Below are 20,773 nucleotides of genomic sequence, written 5' to 3' on the forward strand. Positions count from 1 at the left end.
TCACGTGAAAGGCACATGTCAGACAGAACACCCCCACAATAAGATTCTGTGAGAGCCCACCACCACCTATGATCGAAAATTCAGATTCTCCCCTTGTAAGTTTTTTTTTTTTTTAACTTATTTTGCTAGTTGGGTTTGAGAATGGACTGAAGGGCACGTGATTTTTGTTGCTTTTGGATGAGAAATGAGGACAAGGATAAAAATGTGTTTGGCAGAAATATACACACACAATTCATTTTATGTGTAATTTTGAAGACTACTTTTTTCACTTAACATTAGAGTAGATGATTTTCTCTTGTCACTGTTTTTTTTTGTGTGTGAACTATGACCTGACCAAGTTCAAGATGATGTCTGTCACTGGCAATGACGAAGGTGGGGTGAGGATGGAGAGAGCAGATACTCAAGGAGGACTTAGTATGGTGGAATATCTTCTATCTTAAACTTGATGATGGGAAGACTTCTTTGAGTGTCTTAAATATTGCATAACACAATGGAAATTCTTGCACCAGTAGTGAATGCTTACTGAACATTTCATTCTGTAAATGTATTATAATTTACTTACTTTAAAACTCCCCTCCCTGCTGTTATCAGATATTTGTAACTTTCAACACTGGACTCTTAAATAATGTAGTTTTGTTACACATCTTTGTGTATCAAGTTTTGTCTGCATTTTAGTTTGTTTTCTTAGGGTATGTTTATAGGATTGAATAATTGGGTCAAAGAATATGGCTTTAATGAGTGACTGTTACCAGACTACCTTTGGGCAAAGTTGCACGAGTTTAGATTATCACTAATACTGTGTCCATTCCACTTTATCTCACTAGCACTGCGTGCTGTCATTTATGTGTGTGTGTGTATTTGCTACTTTGGTAAGCAAATATTTGTTTCTAATGGTTTAACTTTATCCCTTTGATTACCAGTGGGTTTGAACATTATAACTTATAAGAATTTTTCTGTGTGTGTTAGTTGCTCAGTCATGTCTTTGCAACCCTGTGAACTATAACCCACCAGGCTCCTCTGCCAGGGCTTTTCCCAGGCAAGAATAATGGAGTGGGTAGCCATTCCCTTCTCTAGGGGGTCTTCCTGACCCAGGGATTGAACCTGGGTCTCCTGCACTGCAGGCAGATTCTTTACTGTCTGAGCCACCTATTGGAATTTAAAAGATTATTTCACTTATGTGTATGAACACAGATTTTTGCAGACTGGATCATATGTGGGGCCTGTGTGGGAGGCCTTGTTTGTATGGGAGGGGGGACCACATTCAGCAAACAAACAGCCCATCGCCTGCCAGGTGGAAAGCAGCCGTGCATCTAGCCCTTTGTCTCCCCACAGTGCCGCCAAGCTCCTGGACAAGACCCCGTTCTCGGTCAGTAACCCGAACCCGCTGCTTCCTTCGCCTGCCAGCCTCCAGCTGGCCCAGCTGCAAGCTCAGCTCACCCTCCACCGGTTGAAACTGGCACAGACAGCCGTCACCAACAACACTGCGGCCGCCACGGTCCTCAACCAAGTCCTCTCCAAAGTGGCCATGTCCCAGCCTCTCTTCAACCAGCTGCGGCATCCGTCCATGATCAGCGCCCCCCACGGCCACACCGGGGTGCCCCAACACGCGGCCACGGTGCCCAGCACCCGCTTTCCCTCTAGCGCACTCGCCTTCTCACCCCCTGGCCAGACACGAGGCCCAGGGCCCACGGTGAGCCTTCCCAGCCAGCCCCCCAACGCCATGGTGATGCACCCCTTCATGCCTCAGACCCCCGCCCAGTCAGCGGTCATCCTGGGCCTTGGAAAGACTGGGCCCACGCCCGCTGCCGCAGGGTTCTATGAATATGGCAAAGCCAACTCTGGCCAGGCATATGGCTCTGAAACCGACGGTCAAACCGGCTTCCTGCCAGCCTCGGCTGCTCCCTCGGGCAGCGTGCCCTACGAAGGGCACTACAGCCACTCAGGACAAGATGGCCAGGCTGCTTTTCCCAAGGACTTCTACGGACCCAGTGCCCAAGGGTCGCAGGTGGCAGGTGGATTTGTGGCTGAGCCGGCCGGGGCCTTGAAAGGCGAGGTGGGCCCCCTGCTGCAGGGTCCAAACAGCCAGTGGGAGAGCCCCCATGGGTTCTCTGGCCAGAGCAAGCCTGATCTTGCAGCTGCCCCCAGCCTGTGGCCTCCGCCCCCTGGCCAGCCCTATGAGCTGTATGACCCTGAGGAGCCCACGCCAGACAGGACCCCTCCTTCCTTTGGGGGTCGGCTCAACCACAGCAAACAGGGCTTCAGCGGAGCCCGGAGGCGGGCCAAGGAGGAGCAGGCAGTGCTGTCCCTGCGGCCCCTGCAAGCGCATGAGCTCAATGACTTTCACGGTGTGGCCCCCCTCCACCTGCCGCACGTCTGTAGCATCTGCGACAAGAAGGTGTTCGATCTGAAGGTGAGTTATCCGAGACCGGCTGGGAGCTCCAGCTGGAGCCTGGGGGAGCTGGCCACCACAACCCAACCCTTGCTGTTCATGGGCCAGGAACTCTGACATTTGGGGGTTGGGTGACAGAATCTTGCCATAGCTACCTTTGATTAAAATCCTTGGTATTAGAACCAACAGGAATTTCAGAAATGTATCAGGGCTAGTCTCTCACTTTAAGGCAAATAAGAGAGTCTTACTTGTGTTTATAGATGAGAGCCAAGGTGAGAGGGGATCAAGGGACCCAACATGGATTATGGAAAATGGGCTCAGTAATTAGAGCCTCTGCCTCCTTGAAAAGGGCTTTTCTCTGTAGAGCACCAGGAAGCTTGAGAGTCTGTGTTCCTTGAGAACATACATTGTACTGAGTACAAAAGGAGAAAAACAGCAGAATTTTGAGTCAGAAAAGAAAGTAATTCTCAGGTGGGACCTACCTAGACAGATTATTATAGAGGGGCCTCAACTTCTCCATCTGCAAAATGGATGTAGAGCCTCATGACACCTTCCCAGAAGTTGAAAAGTGCTTTGGGCCCCTGCAAACAAAAGCCCATGGTAGTATAAACTTCCCCCCAAAATGTATTGCTGATGCAGTAAAATATTCCAAAGCAACAGTAATTACAGTTACCATACTCTTTGTCTGTTTCAGTAATAACTCTTCAAGAGAGACACTATTATTATACCCATTTTACAGATGCAAAGACTGAGGCCCAGAGAGATGAGATGGTTGGTCCAGGACCCCATAGTCAGAAAGTGGTGGAGTGGAAATTCAGACATGGGTCTGACCCTCCCAGAGCCTGTGCCTCTTAAGCACTGGGCTGTATAGCCTCTTGTCTCTTGTCCCGTCTGCAGACCACAGTAATCCCTGTTTAGCGGGTGTCCCACCACCGTGTGTCTTTCACCTCTGCTGGGTCATGCCATCCAAATGCATCCCAGTCACTCCAGTGGGACACACCTTTTCATCTCCCATCTCTGGAGGGGTCTGGCTAATATGGGAGGTGATGGAGGATTGAGCCTTTTCTAGGGCTTTCCACCTGCCAGCTTCTCCTATGGAAATGCATGAGTGGGACCAAGGGCCCACTGAGAGGGGAAGAGGGAATCAGACTTGTGAATCTGGGCTCTTGTCTGAGATAGACTTGGGATGTGCAGGTGGATTCTGGTGGGGTGAGGGCTGGGTAGGGCGGCAGGAGCGGGGGAGGAGCCTGGGTGGTGGGGGAGGAGGGGTGGGAGATGCGCCTTCGGGGTTGGTCCAGCGATGGGGTGCTCTGCGCTCCCTGTCTTTAGGAGGAAGCCTGCACTCATCCATTGCCTTCCCGTGGATTCAGTTCTACTTCGGTCATTTTTCTCTCCTTCTGGCCTAGGACTGGGAGCTGCATGTAAAAGGGAAACTACATTCTCAGAAATGCCTGCTCTTCTCTGAAAAGTAAGTGCTGTCCAGGAGGACAGGTCCATGCATGTGCTCAGCAAGCCTTCATCGAGCACATACTGTGTGCTTTGCTCGATTCTTGCTGGGAAAACAGCAGAGGACAAAACAAGCCAACCCCTGTGCTCAAGGAGCTTAATGACGAGGGGTGACAGATGACACATTAGTGAGGTACGTGTTGGGGTGGCCAACAAGGTCGTTTGAGTTTTTCCAAGACATCATACAGAAGAACCCGAATGAACTTTTTGGCCAACCCAATAGCATCTCTGGTGGTAAATGCTAAAGAGAAAACAGAAAACAGAATCAGGGCAGAGAAAGGGAGAGAGAGAGAGTGTGTGTGTATGTACGTATGTGTGTGTGCATTCACTCACAGGGGCTGGTGGCAGGGAGACCTCATTGAAGAGATACCAGGGGGGTGTGGAATGAGCCATGACTGCCTGGGGGACCAGCATTCCTGGCAGAAGGAACAGCAACTTTGAAGGTCCTGGTGTGGTCCAGGGATGCTCAGCAGCATCAGTGTGAGCAGCATGGAGTCCCTGGGGGGAAGAGCCAGGGCAGTGGTCGGGCCCCATCCTGAGCACTCTGGCTCCTCGAGAGGACTTTCACTTTTGATCTGAGTGCAGCTGGAGCCCTGCAGGGCTGAGCAGATGAGGAATATGCTCTGGCTTCATTTATTGGGACCCCAGCTGCCATGCTGAGAATTCAGGTGATAGGGGGCAAAGGCAGATACCTGAAGACCGGTATCGAGGGTGTTGTAGACACCCACACAGGAAAGAAGAGCCCTGGCCCAGGGAAGTAGAATAGAAGATGGGGTTAACTATTTAGAACTGAGCTCATTCAAAAGGCCTCTTTTTCTTATTCACAATAACCAAAAGGTAGGAAGCAACCTAAATGTCCAGGATAGATGAATAGATGAACACATGTGGTCTATATTTACGATGGTGGCCAAACAATGTGAATGTAGTTAATGCTACTGAACTGTACACTTAAAAATGGTTAAGATAGTTAAGTTTTAGGTTCAGTTCAGTTCAGTTGCTTAGTCGTGTCCAACTCTTTGCAACCCCATGAACTGCAGCATGGCAGGCCTCCCTGTCCATCACCAGCTCCCGGAGTTTACCCAAACTCATGTCCATTGAGTTGGTGATGCCATCCAACCATCTCATCCTCTGTTGTCCCCTTCTCCTCCTGCCCTCAATCTTTCCCAGCATCAGGGTCTTTTCAGATGAGTCAGCTCTTCGCATCAGGTGGCCAAAGGATTGGAGTTTCAGCTTCAGCATCAGTCCTTCCAATGAATATTCAGCACTTATTTCCTTTAGGATGGACTGTTTGGATCTCCTTGCAGTCCAAGGGACTCTCAAGAGTCTTCTCCAACACCGCAGTTCAAAAGCATCATTTCTTCGGTGCTCAGCTTTCTTTATAGTCCAACTCTCACATCCATACATGACTACTGGAAAAACCATAGCCTTGACTAGACGGACCTTTGTTGACAAAGTCATGTCTCTGCTTTTTAATATGCTGTCTAGGTTGGTCATAACTTTCCTTCCCTTTAATTTCATGGCTGCAATCACCATCTGCAGTGATTTTGGAGCCCCCAAAAATAAAGTCAGCCACTGTTTCCACTGTTTCCCCATCTATTTGCCATGAAGTGATGGGACCGGATGCCATGATCTTAGTTTTAGGTTATTTTACACAATTTTAGAAATTGATTTTAAAAAAACCATTTCTTTTCTGGTTCCCTGTCATTTTATTGTGGTAAAAGTCACATAAGATTCACCATATTAACCATGTTAAAGTATACAATTCAGTGGTACTTAACACATTCACAAAGTTGTGTAAATAGGACGACTCTCAGTTCCACATTTTCATCACCCCTGGGGAAACCCATACCCATTAGGTAGTCACTGCGCATCCCCTTCCCCACCCCCACCCCCTGGGGACCACTAATCTGCTTTCTATCCCCACAGATATGCTTCTTCTAGACATTTTATATAAATAGACTCAGATAATTTGTGACCTTTTGTGGGTTTTTTCACTTAGCCTAATATTTTCAGTGCAACCCACATTGTAGCATACGCAGCCTTTATATGGTTGAATAATATTCATATATATAAAAACATTTCACTTATCCATTCAACTTCTGATCTATATTTGGGGTGTTTCCACCTTTGGGCCGTTATGAGTAGGGCTGCTGTGAACATTTGTGTACAAGTTTTGGTTTGAACATCTATTTTCTGCTATTTGGGGTCTGAGTGTCTTAATGAAATTTCTGGGTCGCATGGCAATTCTTTGTTTAACCTGTTGAGTAACCAGTTCCCCCTTCTCACCCCTCCAGCGCTGGTGTGCGGTGTGTCCTCGGTCCGGCAGAGGGAACGCTGTGTACCTCTCCCAACAGCACAGCTGTTTATAACCCCGCTGGAGCAGAAGGTGAGGAGCGGCCCATGGGTCAGCAGCTTGAAGCAGAAAGCAGTTTCCCAAAGCCTTCTTTCTTTTCTTTTTTTAAGATTTTTTTTGTGTGTGGACCATTTTTAAAGTCTTTATTAAATTTGTTACAATACTGCTTCTGTCTTATGTTTTGGTTTTTTGGCCGAGAGGCATGTGGGATGTTAGCTCCTTGACCAGGAATTGAACCCAACCCTCCTGCATTGGAAGGCAAAGCCTTAACCACTGGATTGCCGGGAAAGTCCCCTCCCAAAGGCTTCTTGTGCCTCATCTTTATTAACCAAATGTCCCTGATGTGCCCTCCTCAGACATCTGTAGAGCAAACAGATCCCAAGATGCTAAGAGGCATTGGATTTGCTCTCTGGGCTCTTTGATGTTTTCTATGTGTTTTAGACCTAAAGCTTTGCTGGTTATCAGCACACTCAGAAGTATAATCATGCCAATCACTAATCACTATATTAAATGGGAATTTTCATTTTTCCCTTCCCGCTTCTGTCCTGATAATGACTTTTGCAGGGTGGTGGTTAACCCAGTTATTTATTATTATGTTTGCCTTACGACTTTAAAAAATTTCTTTTGAATGATTTATTTCCAGAAAGAAAAGCTATCTTTAATTATTTTTAAAAAGAACATTTGGCCAAAAAGTCATTTTTATTTTTAAATAGGGGCGGGGAATGACTCTTGCACATATCCATAAACAAGGACTTCTGAAGATCAAGGAAATGACTGGGTTTTCACTCGATTTTGTGTAATTTACCATTTAGATTACGCCTCAAATCTTGGAACGTCATACACCACCATTCCTGCGAGGTCCTTTACTCAGTCAAGTCCCGCATTCCCTTCGGCTTCCCCAGGGACAAATGTGAGTACAGAAGCATTTTCTCCGTTGTCACTTGTCATCATCGAAGCATTTTTACCACCTTCTCCATCTGCCTGGGTGTAGAGGTGCGGAGGAGGCTGGGTGAAGCAGGTACAGATGGCGTTTAGTGAAAGGCAGGAAAGCAGTGGTCAATGTTGTTTAATTCAGTCCAACTGGGGTTGAAACACACAGATTAAAAATCTGACTTAATTTCTTCAAATTGAAAGCACTCAAAGACTTTCTAGCATTTGGTCCTGGTTTAGAACAAAATAAGTTTGAGGTCTGTGTGTGTGTTTGTTGTGTGTTTTCTAGCACTTTGACATTTTATTGAAGTGGACCGTTTCCTTCGAGTGGGTAATTCTGAAACTTGAACAGAAAGAGAAAATGTGTTTGAAAAGTAAGGACTCAGCACTCATGGTTATTTTTGGCTCCTTGGGGAAATGGTGACATCTGCATAGCACTTTTTTTTTAGCTGTGTTTGTGTTCCTTCTTCTCTACAATGTGCGCTTTGGTCCCCAAAGCTCTAAGGGCTTATCCCTCTTTTTTCCACAGATTGTGACAACTTACTCTCCCCACTTGCTTCTCCCACTCCGTGTAGCCTGTCTCCCAGGATCTACCCAGCTCCCTTTCCTCCCCAGGAAACACGTGGAAGGGGTTGAGCCACAGAGCCCCCCATAAAGCTGTTGTTCAGTCGCTGGGTCGTGTCTGGCTCTTTGTGACTCTGTGAATTATAATACACCAGCCGCCTCTGTCCTTCACTATCTCCTGGAATTTGCTCAAATTTATGTCTATTGAGTCGCTGAGGCTATCTAACCACCTCACCCTCTGCGTCTGACCGAACTCTGCTTGAGGGCAAGTGTCTGTGTGGTTTTGCCTGAATCTGTGGGTTTTTGGTTTTTTTTTCCAGTTTGTCATGTGAGTAGCTGCAGGCTGTTTCTTCTCCAGCTCAGGAGAGCTAGTCTCCCCACATGCCATCCTCTCCACATGTGAGGCATTGAAGCAAAGCTTGGGAAGAGCAAGCTGCGATGTTTAGGTTTAGACCCTGGGTGCTGAGTGAGTGGGGAGGTGAGGAAGTTCATGATGAGAAGCAAGGCCTGTTTGGATCGCAATTTCTGTTTTTGTGTCTGTTTGTGTTTCGGGTAGAAGTGCTTCAAGGGGGCATCCCTGTCTGCAGCCCATGTTTTGGTGAGAGAGAACGTTGTGGTTTCTCTCTGCAATCTTCAGATAGAAAGCCACGGCTGGTCAGTGTCAGCGTTGGGTCAGTTCCAGGAGAGAGGGTGGGTTCAGTGAACCTGTCATTTGTCTTTGAGTCAGATGCCGGATTCCACAACCTCATGTCTGATGCAGGCGCTGGCAGCTCTGGCACGGCTCCCACCCCAGGGCCTGTTTCCCACACTGTGGACCAGGGAGCCAGCTCTCTGCCCACTCTAAGACCCCAGCACTGAGCAGAGGGGGCTGTGACTCAGATGGGGGAGGCAAGACTGAGGGGCAGGTGGGCCAGGGATCTGGACACAGGAAAGAGAGACGATGTCAGGTGAGCCCTTTATAAAGGGGCGGGGGCTGAGTGGGGCAAGGAGAGAAGGGCAGGTCACCTCTGTGTCGGCCTGTGCCTTAGCCACGTCCTCTGGCCCTGACCTGTGAACCACAGGGCCAGAGCCCAAGTTCAAGTCCCAGGTCTGGAGCCCGCTGCTGTGTGGCCTCAGACAAGTCACTTTACTTCTGTGAGACTCCTTTTCCTCAAGTGGGGCAAATATTCCCCTGATAATGACTTTTGAAGTTGGGTTTCCATTTTGGCTTGTGAGCCTTCTGATGATGCTGCTGATCTTGGAGCATCTTTGTGGCCATTTGAGCACCCTCTTCTGATTTGATGGTCTGAGTGGTAAGGTGGGCGTGAGGCTCAGGGCAGACCAGTGTGCTGCCCTTGTGAAGGTCAAAGGAGACCGTGTCGGTGACAAGGATCAGTGAACCATGCAACGTGTGAGCAGTAATAATGGCTGGTATTGAGCATGAGACTGTTTAACCTGTTGTGGGGAAACCCGTGCTATGCTCAGACAAACCTGTGCTCTGTCTGCTGGCCGTGTGATTAGGGGCTGGTCTCAGGGTCAGCATTCCTCCTGCACGACTCTGTCTGGGAATCCCTCTAGTCTCGTCTGCTCCCCCTGAGAAGCTGAGAGGTTCCCACGGAAGGGCTTTACCCAGGCAGGGGGCAGGCCCCAGCAATGTGCTGACTCGTGTTCATTTGTGAGTACAGCTTCCTCTAGACGCCTAAAGATGGGGCATTCATCTGGCTTGAGCCTGAGAAGCAACACAAGAAACATTTTGCTTTCTGTGCTGTGGCAGCAGAAAGGTGAGGGAGAGCCCAGACGTAGTCAGATGATAATCACCATAGCTGTTATTATATGGTGCTCAATACTTTCTTAGCGTTTTTGTATGTATTAGCTCATTTAATCCCCTAGACAACCCTGTGAGGTGAGAAAACCGAGCGATGCACAGAGAGACTAAATTCCCTGCCTAAGGTCACCCAGCTGGTAAAAGGCAACCCTGGGATTTGGACTCAAGGGACCTGGCTCTCGAAGCCTCACTTTTAACCACTAAGCCCTACTGCTCATCTCTGAGGTCTCTCCATCATGATGATTCTCTCCTTAGTATGTTCTCCCCTGCCCCTCCCCAGCTTTCACTCCACAAGCTGCTTAGCAGCCTCTCAGGCTGTCTTGGGGTGATGAGGTCTTCTTGGGCCTCAGTCAGCAGCTGCCATGGAGCAAAAGGTGAAGAGGCCGTCAGACCTGGCAGGCGAATTCTTCGGCACCGTGACAGGGTCTCCCAAGATGAACCCAGACGTTTGGAGGCATTTGTATACGCTCAGTGGAGGCAAAGAGGTGTCATCTGACTGATTTTATCGTTGTAAGTTATGAAGCCTCTTTGGTCACATGAGCTTCCCGAGGATATTTGGAGGACAAGGACAGAGTTTTCTCCAGCTTGTCCCTGCAGCATCAGTGCCGGTTCATCCTTCTGGTCCTCTTTTTGCCGTTTCTGACAAATGCAATCAAATGTAGGTGTGTTTCTTTAGAAAAACCTGAAATCCAAAAATATTGACTTGTGAAGACAAGCCGAGAAATAAGATGATGAATCCACTACTGAAAAATACTTTGCAAGGCTTCTTTAAATAGCATTAGAGTCCCTCAGAGGAATTATTGATTCTTTTTTTGTCTGCAGTTGCTGGTCTCCAAAGATAAGCAGTTACACCAAGGGGTGGTTAATCTGTTACCAAAGGGCACTTTTTACAGGCTCCATGAGTACCAGAGAGCTCCTTTTGCATATACACTTCTATTGTGTTTCCTGCTTACATAATTTATGCTTTTTATGAAAACTCAAGCAGAAAATAAATATTTAAAGAGGACAATGAAATTGCTCCCACTTCCCCCCTTCCTGCCCCCATAGACACCCATGAAGGCTTTCGTGCCTTTTCCTCCAGAAGTGTTTTCCAGTTGAGTGCCAGGGCTTTTTCTGCCTGATTCTGCTAACATATCTTTTCAGAAACACATTCTGTTGAGTAAAAGCAGAAACCATCAGGACTCGGCCACTGTCATATAACTATTGTTTGTAAGGCAGAGAACAGTTATTCCATCTGAAAAGTGTGTATGTTAATCATTCAGTCATGTCCAAACTCTTTGCGACACCATGGGCTGTAGCCCCCGCCAGAATCCTCTGTCCATGGAATTCTCCAGGCAGGAATCCTGGAGTAGGTAGCTATTCGCTTCTTTGAGGGATCTTCCTGACCCAGGCAAAGAACCTGGGTCTCGTGAACTGCAGGCAGATTCTTTACCATTTGAGCCACCAGAGAAACCGTCTTCCTTCTAAAGCCCCCTGTTTTTAAGCAGGGAACAGTCACATGGGGTTCCATGGTGTGACGGAGGCTTCAGGGGGTATCTGAACTGCCACGAAATCTAAAATGACCATACAACCCGTCTACTGGCTGAATTTGCACTTATCTCAATTCGGTAGAAATGCAACCCTTTCTGTGTTTATTTCTGGCAGAGATGGGGTACTGAAGTGACAGTTGTGTGCTGTTTGCTGGGGGTGGGTGATTTGTGTCTGTCCCTGGCCCCTCCCCTCCAACTCCAGGATCCCAGGAGAAGGGTGTTCACTTTCACTTAAGCTGCTGCCATTTGAGGGAGCAGAGGCACTTTATCCTTGGCTGCCTGAGTCGTCATAAACAGAGTAATCAGGTTTCTGGAAGGGGCCATAGGGGCCTTCTCAGCCTGTAAATAGTCTTCTTGTGCCTGCCTGAGATGCACTTTGCCTGCTGACTGTCCCCATAAAGTCGCTTCGCAGTTTTCACAGACACCTTAGAGTTTATTTAGTGCTAGGGCCTCAGATGGGTCTTCCCTGGCCGGGGATGACTTGCATTGTTTTTATGGTTTCTTTCTCGCTAGAACCTTGCTCACCAGAAAACGTGTGTAAATAAAGAAACCGAGGCACAGGGAAATAGAAATGTTGTGAAAAGCCAGAGGTTTAAGTCATAAGTTGCCCCTCAGATTGCTGGCTGTTTCTAGAACACCTGTCTCTCCACCCTGGCCTCTTAGGTCCATGGCTCAGAGCACCTGGTCTCCTGACCCCCCATAGGGCCTGAAGAGTGGTAACTGATGTGGCACATACCCTTCCCCGCCTCCAGCATTCCAGCTCTATCCTTGCTCTTGTCCCCTCGGCAACGGTCACCTTGTGCGTTTTCGAAGAGTGCAAAGAATGAAGAAACAGAAGATCTGCATGGGTCTTTATTTTCTTTTTTTGTTTACCAACCTGAATTTTTTTGTTGCTGCAAAAATAGTAAAATGATGTAAATGTTAAACAGTAACAGAAGGATACAAAATAGAAAATCCAACCCTATAGCGAAAACTAAAGGTAAATGTCTTCAGCTATCACTGTCTGTCTCTAGCTAGTGTACCGGTGCATATTTACTTACTATAAGTGTATATTTGGGGGGAAATCAGATCCTGTTGTATTGTCTATAGTGAGACTTGGTTTTTTCACTTAAATTCTCAAGACATATTTTAATCAACTTATAGACATCTCTTCACATCTGAAAATATGTGCTGCGGTGCATGGGGTCAAAAAGAGTTGGACGTGACTGAGCAACTGAACTGAACTTTCACATCTGAACATAAAGCACTGTTCTGATGCTCTAACACTGTCTATTGTAGACATTTACCATAATTTATCCAGTCTGCAATTGAATGGCTTTTCAGTGAGACCTGAGTTGTAATCACAAATCTACCACCACTTCATTGCCCACAGATTAAGTTTCTTACCTTCATAACCCTATATGTGAAACAGAAAAAGAGACTCAGATGTATAGAACAGACTTGTGGACTCTGGGAGAAGGCGAGGGTGGGATGTTTCAAGAGAACAGCAACGAAACATGTATATTATCTAGGGTGAAACAGATCATCAGCCCAGGCTGGGTGCATGAGACAAGTGCTCGGGTCTGGTACACTGGGAAGACCCAGAGGGATCGGGTGGAGAGGGAGGTGGGAGGGGGGACCGGGATGGGGAATACATGTAAATCCATGGCTGATTCATGTCAATGTATGACAAAAACCACTGCAATGATGTAAAGTAATTAGCCTCCAACTAATAAAAATAAATGGAAAAAAAAAATGAAAACAAAACAAAACAAAAAGTTTCTTGCCTTCTCCCAGCCATCAGTGTCTGTACACACAGAGGAGTGGGACCAGATGACCTCTTTTTTTTTTTAAGTATTTATTTATTTGGCTGCAACAGGTCTTAGTTGAGCATGTGGGATTTTCAATTTTCATTGCAGCATGCAGGATCTTTTGTTGTGGCATGAGGGATCTAGTTCTCTGACCAGGGATGGAACATGGGCCCCCTGCATCAGGAGCTCAGTCTTAGCCACTGGACCACTGGGGAAGTGCCAGGAGCTATTTTGTAGCAGATGCAATGTACTACTCCCTTACTGAAATGGCTCATTCTGCCTCCCACGTAGCACTCTTTCCAACCCTAACGCCCCCATCTACAGTTTTCCTGAGGCATGAGATGGTCACTATATTCCAGGCCAAGGCAGTTTTTCCTGGGACATCACACACGCTACTGGGCTTGGAACCTCCCAGTTTTAAAATTCTGTGACTCTGAAGTTTACAGTGATGTTAAAGTTGCTGGGCATGTGAGCCACCCAAGACCCGGAGGCAATACAGCACCAATAAAAGTAGAGTTTCTCTAACTCAAAGCTAATATGCTTTATAAAGTATTCGAAAGTGTCAATAAAGACATCTGTTTCTACTCTCCAAGTTACACCAAGATCCATAGCTATAAAGCCCATGCCCATTCACTGTCTGCATGGTATGTTCAAAATCAACCCCATGAGAAAGAAACATTTGCCCTGTGTCTGTCCTCATGTATGTTTAGCACAAACCCAGCAGAGGTCTACAGACTGTGTGCTAGGTGAAATTAGGTCACACCTAGAGGGGGTGAGGCTGTAGCAGAGAAAATGGTTTATGATCGACTCCATACTGTAACTCTCAAAAGCAGATTGAGAGACTTCTCTCACCCTGGGAGCCTCTTGCCCAGAGCCACATTTTTATGACAGCTCTGTGAATTATTGAAACTGGGTCTTTTCTTTGAACTCATCTTCGAAGTCTGTTCCTTCTTGCATCAGAGGGCATTGAAAGGTCTCAGAATCTTCCTACACAAGTCTGCTCTTCTCACATTTCCACGCATCCGTAAAAGATCTGCGAGGGACTGGAGAGGTCTTGGACCCAATCACATGAACCATTAGAAGCAGTGTCTGGTTTTGCTTTACTCATTTATGGCTGCACTAGGTCTTCCTTTCTGTGCATGGGCTTTCACTCGTTGCTGTGAGTGGGGGCTACTCTATTATAGTTGTGATGCGCGGGGTTCTTGTTGCAGTGGCTTCTCTTGTTGCAGAGCACAGGCTCTAGAGGACGCAGACTTCAGTAGTTGCGGCTCTTGGACTCTAGAGCGCAGGCTCAGTAGTTGCATCACATGGGTTTAGTTGCCCCGAGGTACGTGGAATCTTCCCCCACCAGGGATCGAACTCATGTCTCCTGCGTTGGCAGGTGGATTCTTAAACACTGGACCACTGGGGAAGTCCAGAAGCAGCGTCTGGGTTTAAATGAGTGGCTCCAGCCGGTGAAAATGTACCCAGGGCCCTGACTGCACATGGGGGCATGCCATGTCATGCTAGCTTGTGAGCTGCCTGAAGCATCCCCTGGGCTGGTGACGGATGATTGTCCCCCCAGGTTAGTAATGAAGGCTTCGGTTACCACCCAGACACCTTAGCTCTCTTAGAGACTCGACCATGGACAGGGAAGTTTCAAAGGCACCTGTCACCTGTGTGCCTCCCAGGAGAGCATTAGTGGGTGGGATGTTAGTGGAGCCCCTCAACACCAGGCTTAGGATTCTAAGTCCAGCTGCTGCTCTGCCCCACAGCACATCTTTTAAAATTTATTTTTGTAATTTCACATTTTAATTTAATTTAGACTTATGGAAAAGTTGCAAGAACGATATAAGAACCCCCATATACCTTTTACTTAGATTCACAACATTTTTACAGTTTGGCTGATTTACTTTATCATGCTTTCCCTGTGCCTCTCTGTCTCTCTTTATCATCTGTCCTTCCATCCATCTGTCCGTCCATCCACCCAATGGTCTATATGCATGTTTCTCCTGAACTATTGGAGTCACTGTACCTCTTCACCCATAACTACATCAGCATGAATTTCCTAAGAACACAGATGTTGTCTTACATCATCATAGTACAGTTACATTTTCTTCCCTGTCCAGTAGCATCACGTGTGTGCATGATAAGTTGCTTCAGTGATGTCCAACTCTTTGCAATCCAATGGACCGTAGCTTGCCAGGCTCCCCTGTCCATGGCATTTCCCAGGCAAGAACACTAGAGTGGGTTGCCATGCTCTCCTCCAGGAGATCTTCCTGACCCAGGGATCGAACCCGCATCTGTCACTTACATCTGTTTCATTTGCAGGTAGATTCTTTACCACTAGCACCACCCGGGAAGCCCAGCACATTCTTGAACTGTTGCAGGAAAAGAAAGGAACAAGTATTCATTTATAGAAACTTGCTGACACCAGGCTTTGGGTGAAGACACTTTATATAGTAATACATTGTGGCATTTTTGTCCTATGGAATCAGTTTTTATTTTCCCTGTTTTATAGAGAAGCAAAATCAGCTTGGAGAAATTCAGCCCCTTGCTCGTGGTCGTCCCTGGAGAGCAGACCCAGGTCTGTCTTGATGCTCCTGATGCCCTGGCCCTAGTGCCTGGAGATCAGAGGCACACACCTGATGTGTCTGTCCTCAGGGTGGTAGCAGGCCCCTGTGTGTGTTTAGTTTATCTCAGTGTATGATCTCAACTCCTCTCGTTCATTCAGAAGGCACAGTTATTCAGGGGGGCAGACACGTGGGCAAGGTGCTCCCTGCTTGGAGCTCAGCTTCAGTTCTGTAAAGAGGAGACCAACACCAACACAGACAGGCCTGTCTGAACGATGACTGTCCTTGTGCATGTGTGCGTGCTGAAATGGCTGATCACACAGAGTGGAAAGACAGGCATTACATTCACTGGGACAGGGGGTGGAAAAGATGCAGGTTTCCTGTGTGTGCCCAGCACAGTTGGGGAAACTTATCATTATCCTGGATCTTAGGGTTTAGCTTGGCAAGGCTTCTGAGACGAGTGGAATTTTAGAACGCTGAGCCACATAAGCATGGCTATTTTACATCTGGAAGGGACTTGAGACATACAGACTAACTCCCTCATTCCAGACACTGGGGAACTCAGGCCCCCAAAGGAAAGCCAGTTTGTCCTTGTCATGCCCCTAATCGGTAGCTGAGCTGGGTCTCAAATCCAGTCCTCTGTCTTCCAAGTTCAGGGTTTTTTTTTTTACTACATCAGAAAGTCTTGTGGTTTTTACAGCCCAGACCCTTTTAAATTATTCACTCCTACCTCACGCAGCCCCTGTCCTGCATTTCATGTTTGGCAAAGTACCATCTATTTGCCAAAGTACTTATACCAGTGAGTTTAGTGAGTAATTAACTAGTTACCCATTTTTTATTATAGCAGATATATGAGTCACCCTTTCTCATCAGCCTAGAGATCTAACCAAAGGTTACCTTATTAGTAAAGAAACTCAATGAGTTCAACTTGGGTTTTTTTTAAGTGTCGAAAGTAACCATCCTTCTTTAGGGGATGTATGTATACATATGTATAGCTGATTCACTTTGCTTCATAGCAGAAACTGACGCAGCAGTATAAAACAACTATACTCCAACACACACACACACACACACACACACACACACACACACACACACACACTCCTTTCTTGATACATTATTACCTTCAAAGGCCCTTTAGGACTTGGACTTGTTAGAGAACCCAGGTTGGGAATAAGTGTACAACATTGTGCTGCCTGCTCCAGGGCACTCAGGGTCGACTGTGATCCTGGTGAGCAGACTTTAGAAGTACCACCTGGACCATATCCTCCCTTCCTCCTACCCTTTCTCCCTCATCATTTAGATCTCCCATGGGACATAAGGCAAATAGTAGCCATGTTTTATATGAACTGTTCAAGGACGGACTAGAGTGATTATACATATAACTCTATGCCCTTTATGAATCAAATATGATTTTGAACCTAATTAAGTAAAAAAGATATTTTGGATCACTCACAGAATGTAGACTGAACTATCTTAAATCGAATATTTGCAAAACAGTACAACACATAGGAAATGTTTCTAAGGACTTCCCCGGTGGTCCAGTGGTTAAGACTCTGCCTCCCAATGCAGGGGGTGCATCCATGAAATGTACTTTTTTTTTATATGTAAATAGGTACTTTATTTTTAATTGTTTTCCAAAATGAACTACTCTTTATTGAGGTGCAATTGATTTAGTGTGGTATTAGTGGCAGGTGTCCAGGAAAACAATTGTTATATATATATCTTTCTTTTCCAGACTTTTTCATTATAGGTTAAGATATTGAATATAGTTCCCTGTGCCATATAGTAGGTTCTTGATTTTTATCTGTTTTATATACATAGTAGTGTATAACTGTTAATCTCAAACTCCTTATTTATCCCTCCACCACTTTCCCCTTTGGTTGTCATAAATTCGTTCTCTATGTCTGTGAGTCTACTTCTGTTTTGTAAATAAGTTCCTTTGCATCATTTGTGTAGATTCCACACGTAAGTGATGTGATACTTGTCTTTCTCTGACTTACTTCACTTAGTGTGATAGTCTCTAGGTCCATCCATGTTGCTGCAATGTACTTTTTCAATTTAAATGAAAACCTTAATCGACACCCATTTATTCTGGCACCTTTGTAACCTGTCTGCAGCGTGACTTCATCTTGTTCTTAGGTGACCTGCAGCAGTGAAGGTGTTTATTTCTCAGAGGCAGGCTGTGCCCTCAGCAGCAGTTGCTGCACTAACCCCCAGATAAAAGCCTCTTGAGTTGCTCTTTTAATCTGCAGGAGACGATCAGGGAGGCGCTGGCCTTTGTGCGCGGTCACTAGGCAACAGGACAGGCAAGGAGCTGGAGGGGCCCAGAACCTCCCTGCGTGTCTGCCCCGTGGTCTGAGCAAACATGGGCCCGGCCGACCACAGCAGAGTCACGTGGACAGAAACGTGCCCAGCTAAGAGAAGCCAGCAGAGCTCCCAGCCTCAGTCCTCTTGTTGATGAACTCAGAGGACTGGCAACTTTGCTCAGCCCAGGAACTCAGCTGGGTCGGCATCTTGGTTTGGCCTCCTCACCCTAGTGAGAGGCGAAGATCCTGCCTCTTAGCTCTCCTCCCATCACCCCTGGAGAAGGACACAGTTCTTCTGAGCCAGGCTCACACTCAAAGCCTCCCAGCTTATGGAGAGCTCTGTTTGCACCTTAGATGCGCACACATGCTCTGGGAGCTGCCCGGGCCACGCACGGAAGACTGTCCCCCTTTGGGAGATGCTTGACCTCTGGACACTGCACAGAGGGAGGTCTGAAAGAGGCACATGGGTTTCTCCAATTCAGGGCTGAACCATCCAAGGAAATTCTTGACTGACTCTAATTGTCCTCAGCCCAGATGGGAAAAATGAAGACTTTTCATGGTAGAATTACCAAGTATTAGCCCCTGTTAGGGATGAGACCTCAGACTTGCCCACTGTATTCCCATAGCTGAGTAGGACCTACATCAAATGTAATTAGATGTTGAAGTTCATTTATCACACAAGATGGTGATTATACGAATATGGGCTATGCTATTAGTATGGGTTTGGAAAATTGCATCCTTCTCTTCCACTTTGGGTTGGCTTATGGCTACTAATTCTTGAACCTCCTGGAGACTCCAGGCTGATTAAGGTTTGCACAGACCAAACAGACACACTTCCTCCCTCCAAGAGCTATGATTAGGCCCAGGTCTTTGTTTCTGAACTGTGTTCCTTAGAGGCGCCTTTGGGACTGTTGGATGGAGGGTGGCGTCAGGGTGTTGGACCATAAGGTTTGTCTAAAGCAGCTCCTCTTTAGGTGTTGAATATGTTGGGCTGGTGGGCAAGTTTTGTTTGAAGAAAGGATTTCAGGGCTAACAAAGTTTTGAAAGCCACTGTCCTAAACCAAAGATTGTTCCTATGAATGTCTCTATGTATGTATTAGGGTCACCAATCCTTTCTATGTTCTTTTTTCTTTATTGGGTTTTTAAAAAACTATAAGTCAAATAATAAAGCTATATAAGAGATAGGTTAAACATCTCTCCCCTATTCTCTTCCAGTTCTGCTCTTTGAAGATAACTGACAGGTTGATATGTACCCTCCCACGTGTCTCTGTCTGTGCTGATATCCTTTAAAATGTTTTCATCGTGAAAAATTTCAAACATACAAAACAGTAGAGACAAGTGTAATTAACCCATATGTACTGATCCCCTAGTTCCAGTAATTGTCAAGATTTTACAACACTTGCTTCATCTTTTTCTCATACATTTTTGGGTTTTTATTTTGTTTTAGCACAATAGCGTTATACTGCATCTGTATTTGGCAACTTTTTTTTACTTAATCTGTCTTAAAATTTATCGCTCATCTACCACTTCCTCTTCATGGTTGCATAGTTTTCCATCATATGTGTGAACCATCACTCAGTCATTATCCTATTCTTGGACATTCAGGCTGTTTCCAAAAATTTTGGCAATAAGTTGTAAATTTATTATAAAAAGCTAACTATAATAAAAGTCCTTGTATGTATTTACATATTGGTGAATTTATTTCTGTAGGTAAGATTTCCAAAAGTGGGATGGCGTGATCCTGGGCTATGTATTGAGTTGGCCAAAAAGTTTCCATAACATCTTATGGAAAAACTGAAAGGAGAACCCTATATATTTAAAGTTTTATCCAGTGTTGCCAAAGTATATTCTCAAAAGATTGTCGATATATAACTTCCCACAAGCAATGTATGGATATGCCCATTTCCCAGTCTCTTTATCAAGGCTGGATGGGATTGCTCATTAAAAATGCTATGAATCTTCTGTGTAGAGATGGTATAAAATCAATGTTTTATATGTGTCTGTGAATGTATTCTTTTTCTGCATTCACTTTGTAAGCTTTAGTCTTGCAATCATTATTTGGGGGGAAGATAGCCATTAGGAGCATCTGGAATGGAGGGCAGGGAGGAAATATCTTTTGAAGACCAACCACAGGTCTTTGTTCCCGTTAGTTTGCCCAGCGGAAAACGGGTGCCGGCCGCGTGGTCCACATCTGCAACCTGCCGGAGGGAAGCTGCACAGAGAATGACGTCATTAACCTGGGGCTGCCTTTTGGCAAGGTCACTAATTACATCCTCATGAAGTCGACTAATCAGGTAAGTCTGGGCACATTCACACTGGTGGGTCCCGGATAAACCACACACTGGTGGAGGGGAACTATGTAATTTCTTTTTTTTTTTGTTTAAAAGAAGCTGTTCATAACATAAAGGGGTAATACACAGCTAGCCTCCTGTTGGTGCAGCACCGAGATTTTCCTTGTCGGTGGTAGTGTTTTGTTTCCTCTGGTTTCACCTTACCCTTCTTGTGATGGGCCCAGGCCTTTGCAAGTTACCTGGAGGTGAGGATGTGTTTTGGAATGAAGTGTTCCTTAACATAGAAAAGCCAGCTGGTTCCTAAAACAGAAATCCATGGACTCGAGTCTTTTCACTATTATTACCCACCCCCTAAGCTAATGCTAGTCTTTCTCACCTCTGATGGCACATGGATTTTGAGCCAGCCAACAACTGAGCGGGAAGAGGTATTTTCACTGATCCTTGGTGTTGACATCCAAGACTGTTGGCTCTTATAGCAGGAGAGTTGGTGGGAATTAATGGATGCATGGTGAATCTAAGGAACTAAGAACCCTGTGGATTGAGTCTTTGGGGGTTATGTTTGTCTTCATTTCTAAAGTCAGGAGAGGAATTTATACAGAGACTGGTGAGGAGTAAGAACATTTAGTCTTTTATTTTTAATGACTATTTTAACTTTAGGAATCAGACGAACAGGCACAGGATAAATTCTTTTCTTAATTAAGGCATGAACTTTGGAAAATCAAAGCCACCTTGGATCATCAGGGGTCTTCCTCCGTC

The 20,773-nt window shown here is 46.1% G+C and overlaps 1 protein-coding gene across 1 annotated transcript in view; it reads left to right on the forward strand.

The window, feature by feature from the left end:
* Positions 1–363: 363 nt before the first annotated feature.
* RBM20 (RNA binding motif protein 20) overlaps positions 364–20,773 on the forward strand; it is a 57,698-nt gene continuing 37,288 nt past the window's right edge. The window contains exons 1-6 of the mRNA XM_070469874.1: positions 364–377; positions 1,333–2,410; positions 3,796–3,857; positions 6,190–6,281; positions 7,061–7,158; positions 19,877–20,020. Of these exons, the coding sequence (XP_070325975.1) occupies positions 364–377; positions 1,333–2,410; positions 3,796–3,857; positions 6,190–6,281; positions 7,061–7,158; positions 19,877–20,020 (1,488 nt within the window). The remainder of the gene's footprint in view (positions 378–1,332; positions 2,411–3,795; positions 3,858–6,189; positions 6,282–7,060; positions 7,159–19,876; positions 20,021–20,773) is intronic.

Source organism: Odocoileus virginianus, chromosome 7 (genome assembly GCF_023699985.2).
Source record: "Odocoileus virginianus isolate 20LAN1187 ecotype Illinois chromosome 7, Ovbor_1.2, whole genome shotgun sequence".
In the NCBI taxonomy this organism is placed as follows: domain Eukaryota; kingdom Metazoa; phylum Chordata; class Mammalia; order Artiodactyla; family Cervidae; genus Odocoileus; species Odocoileus virginianus.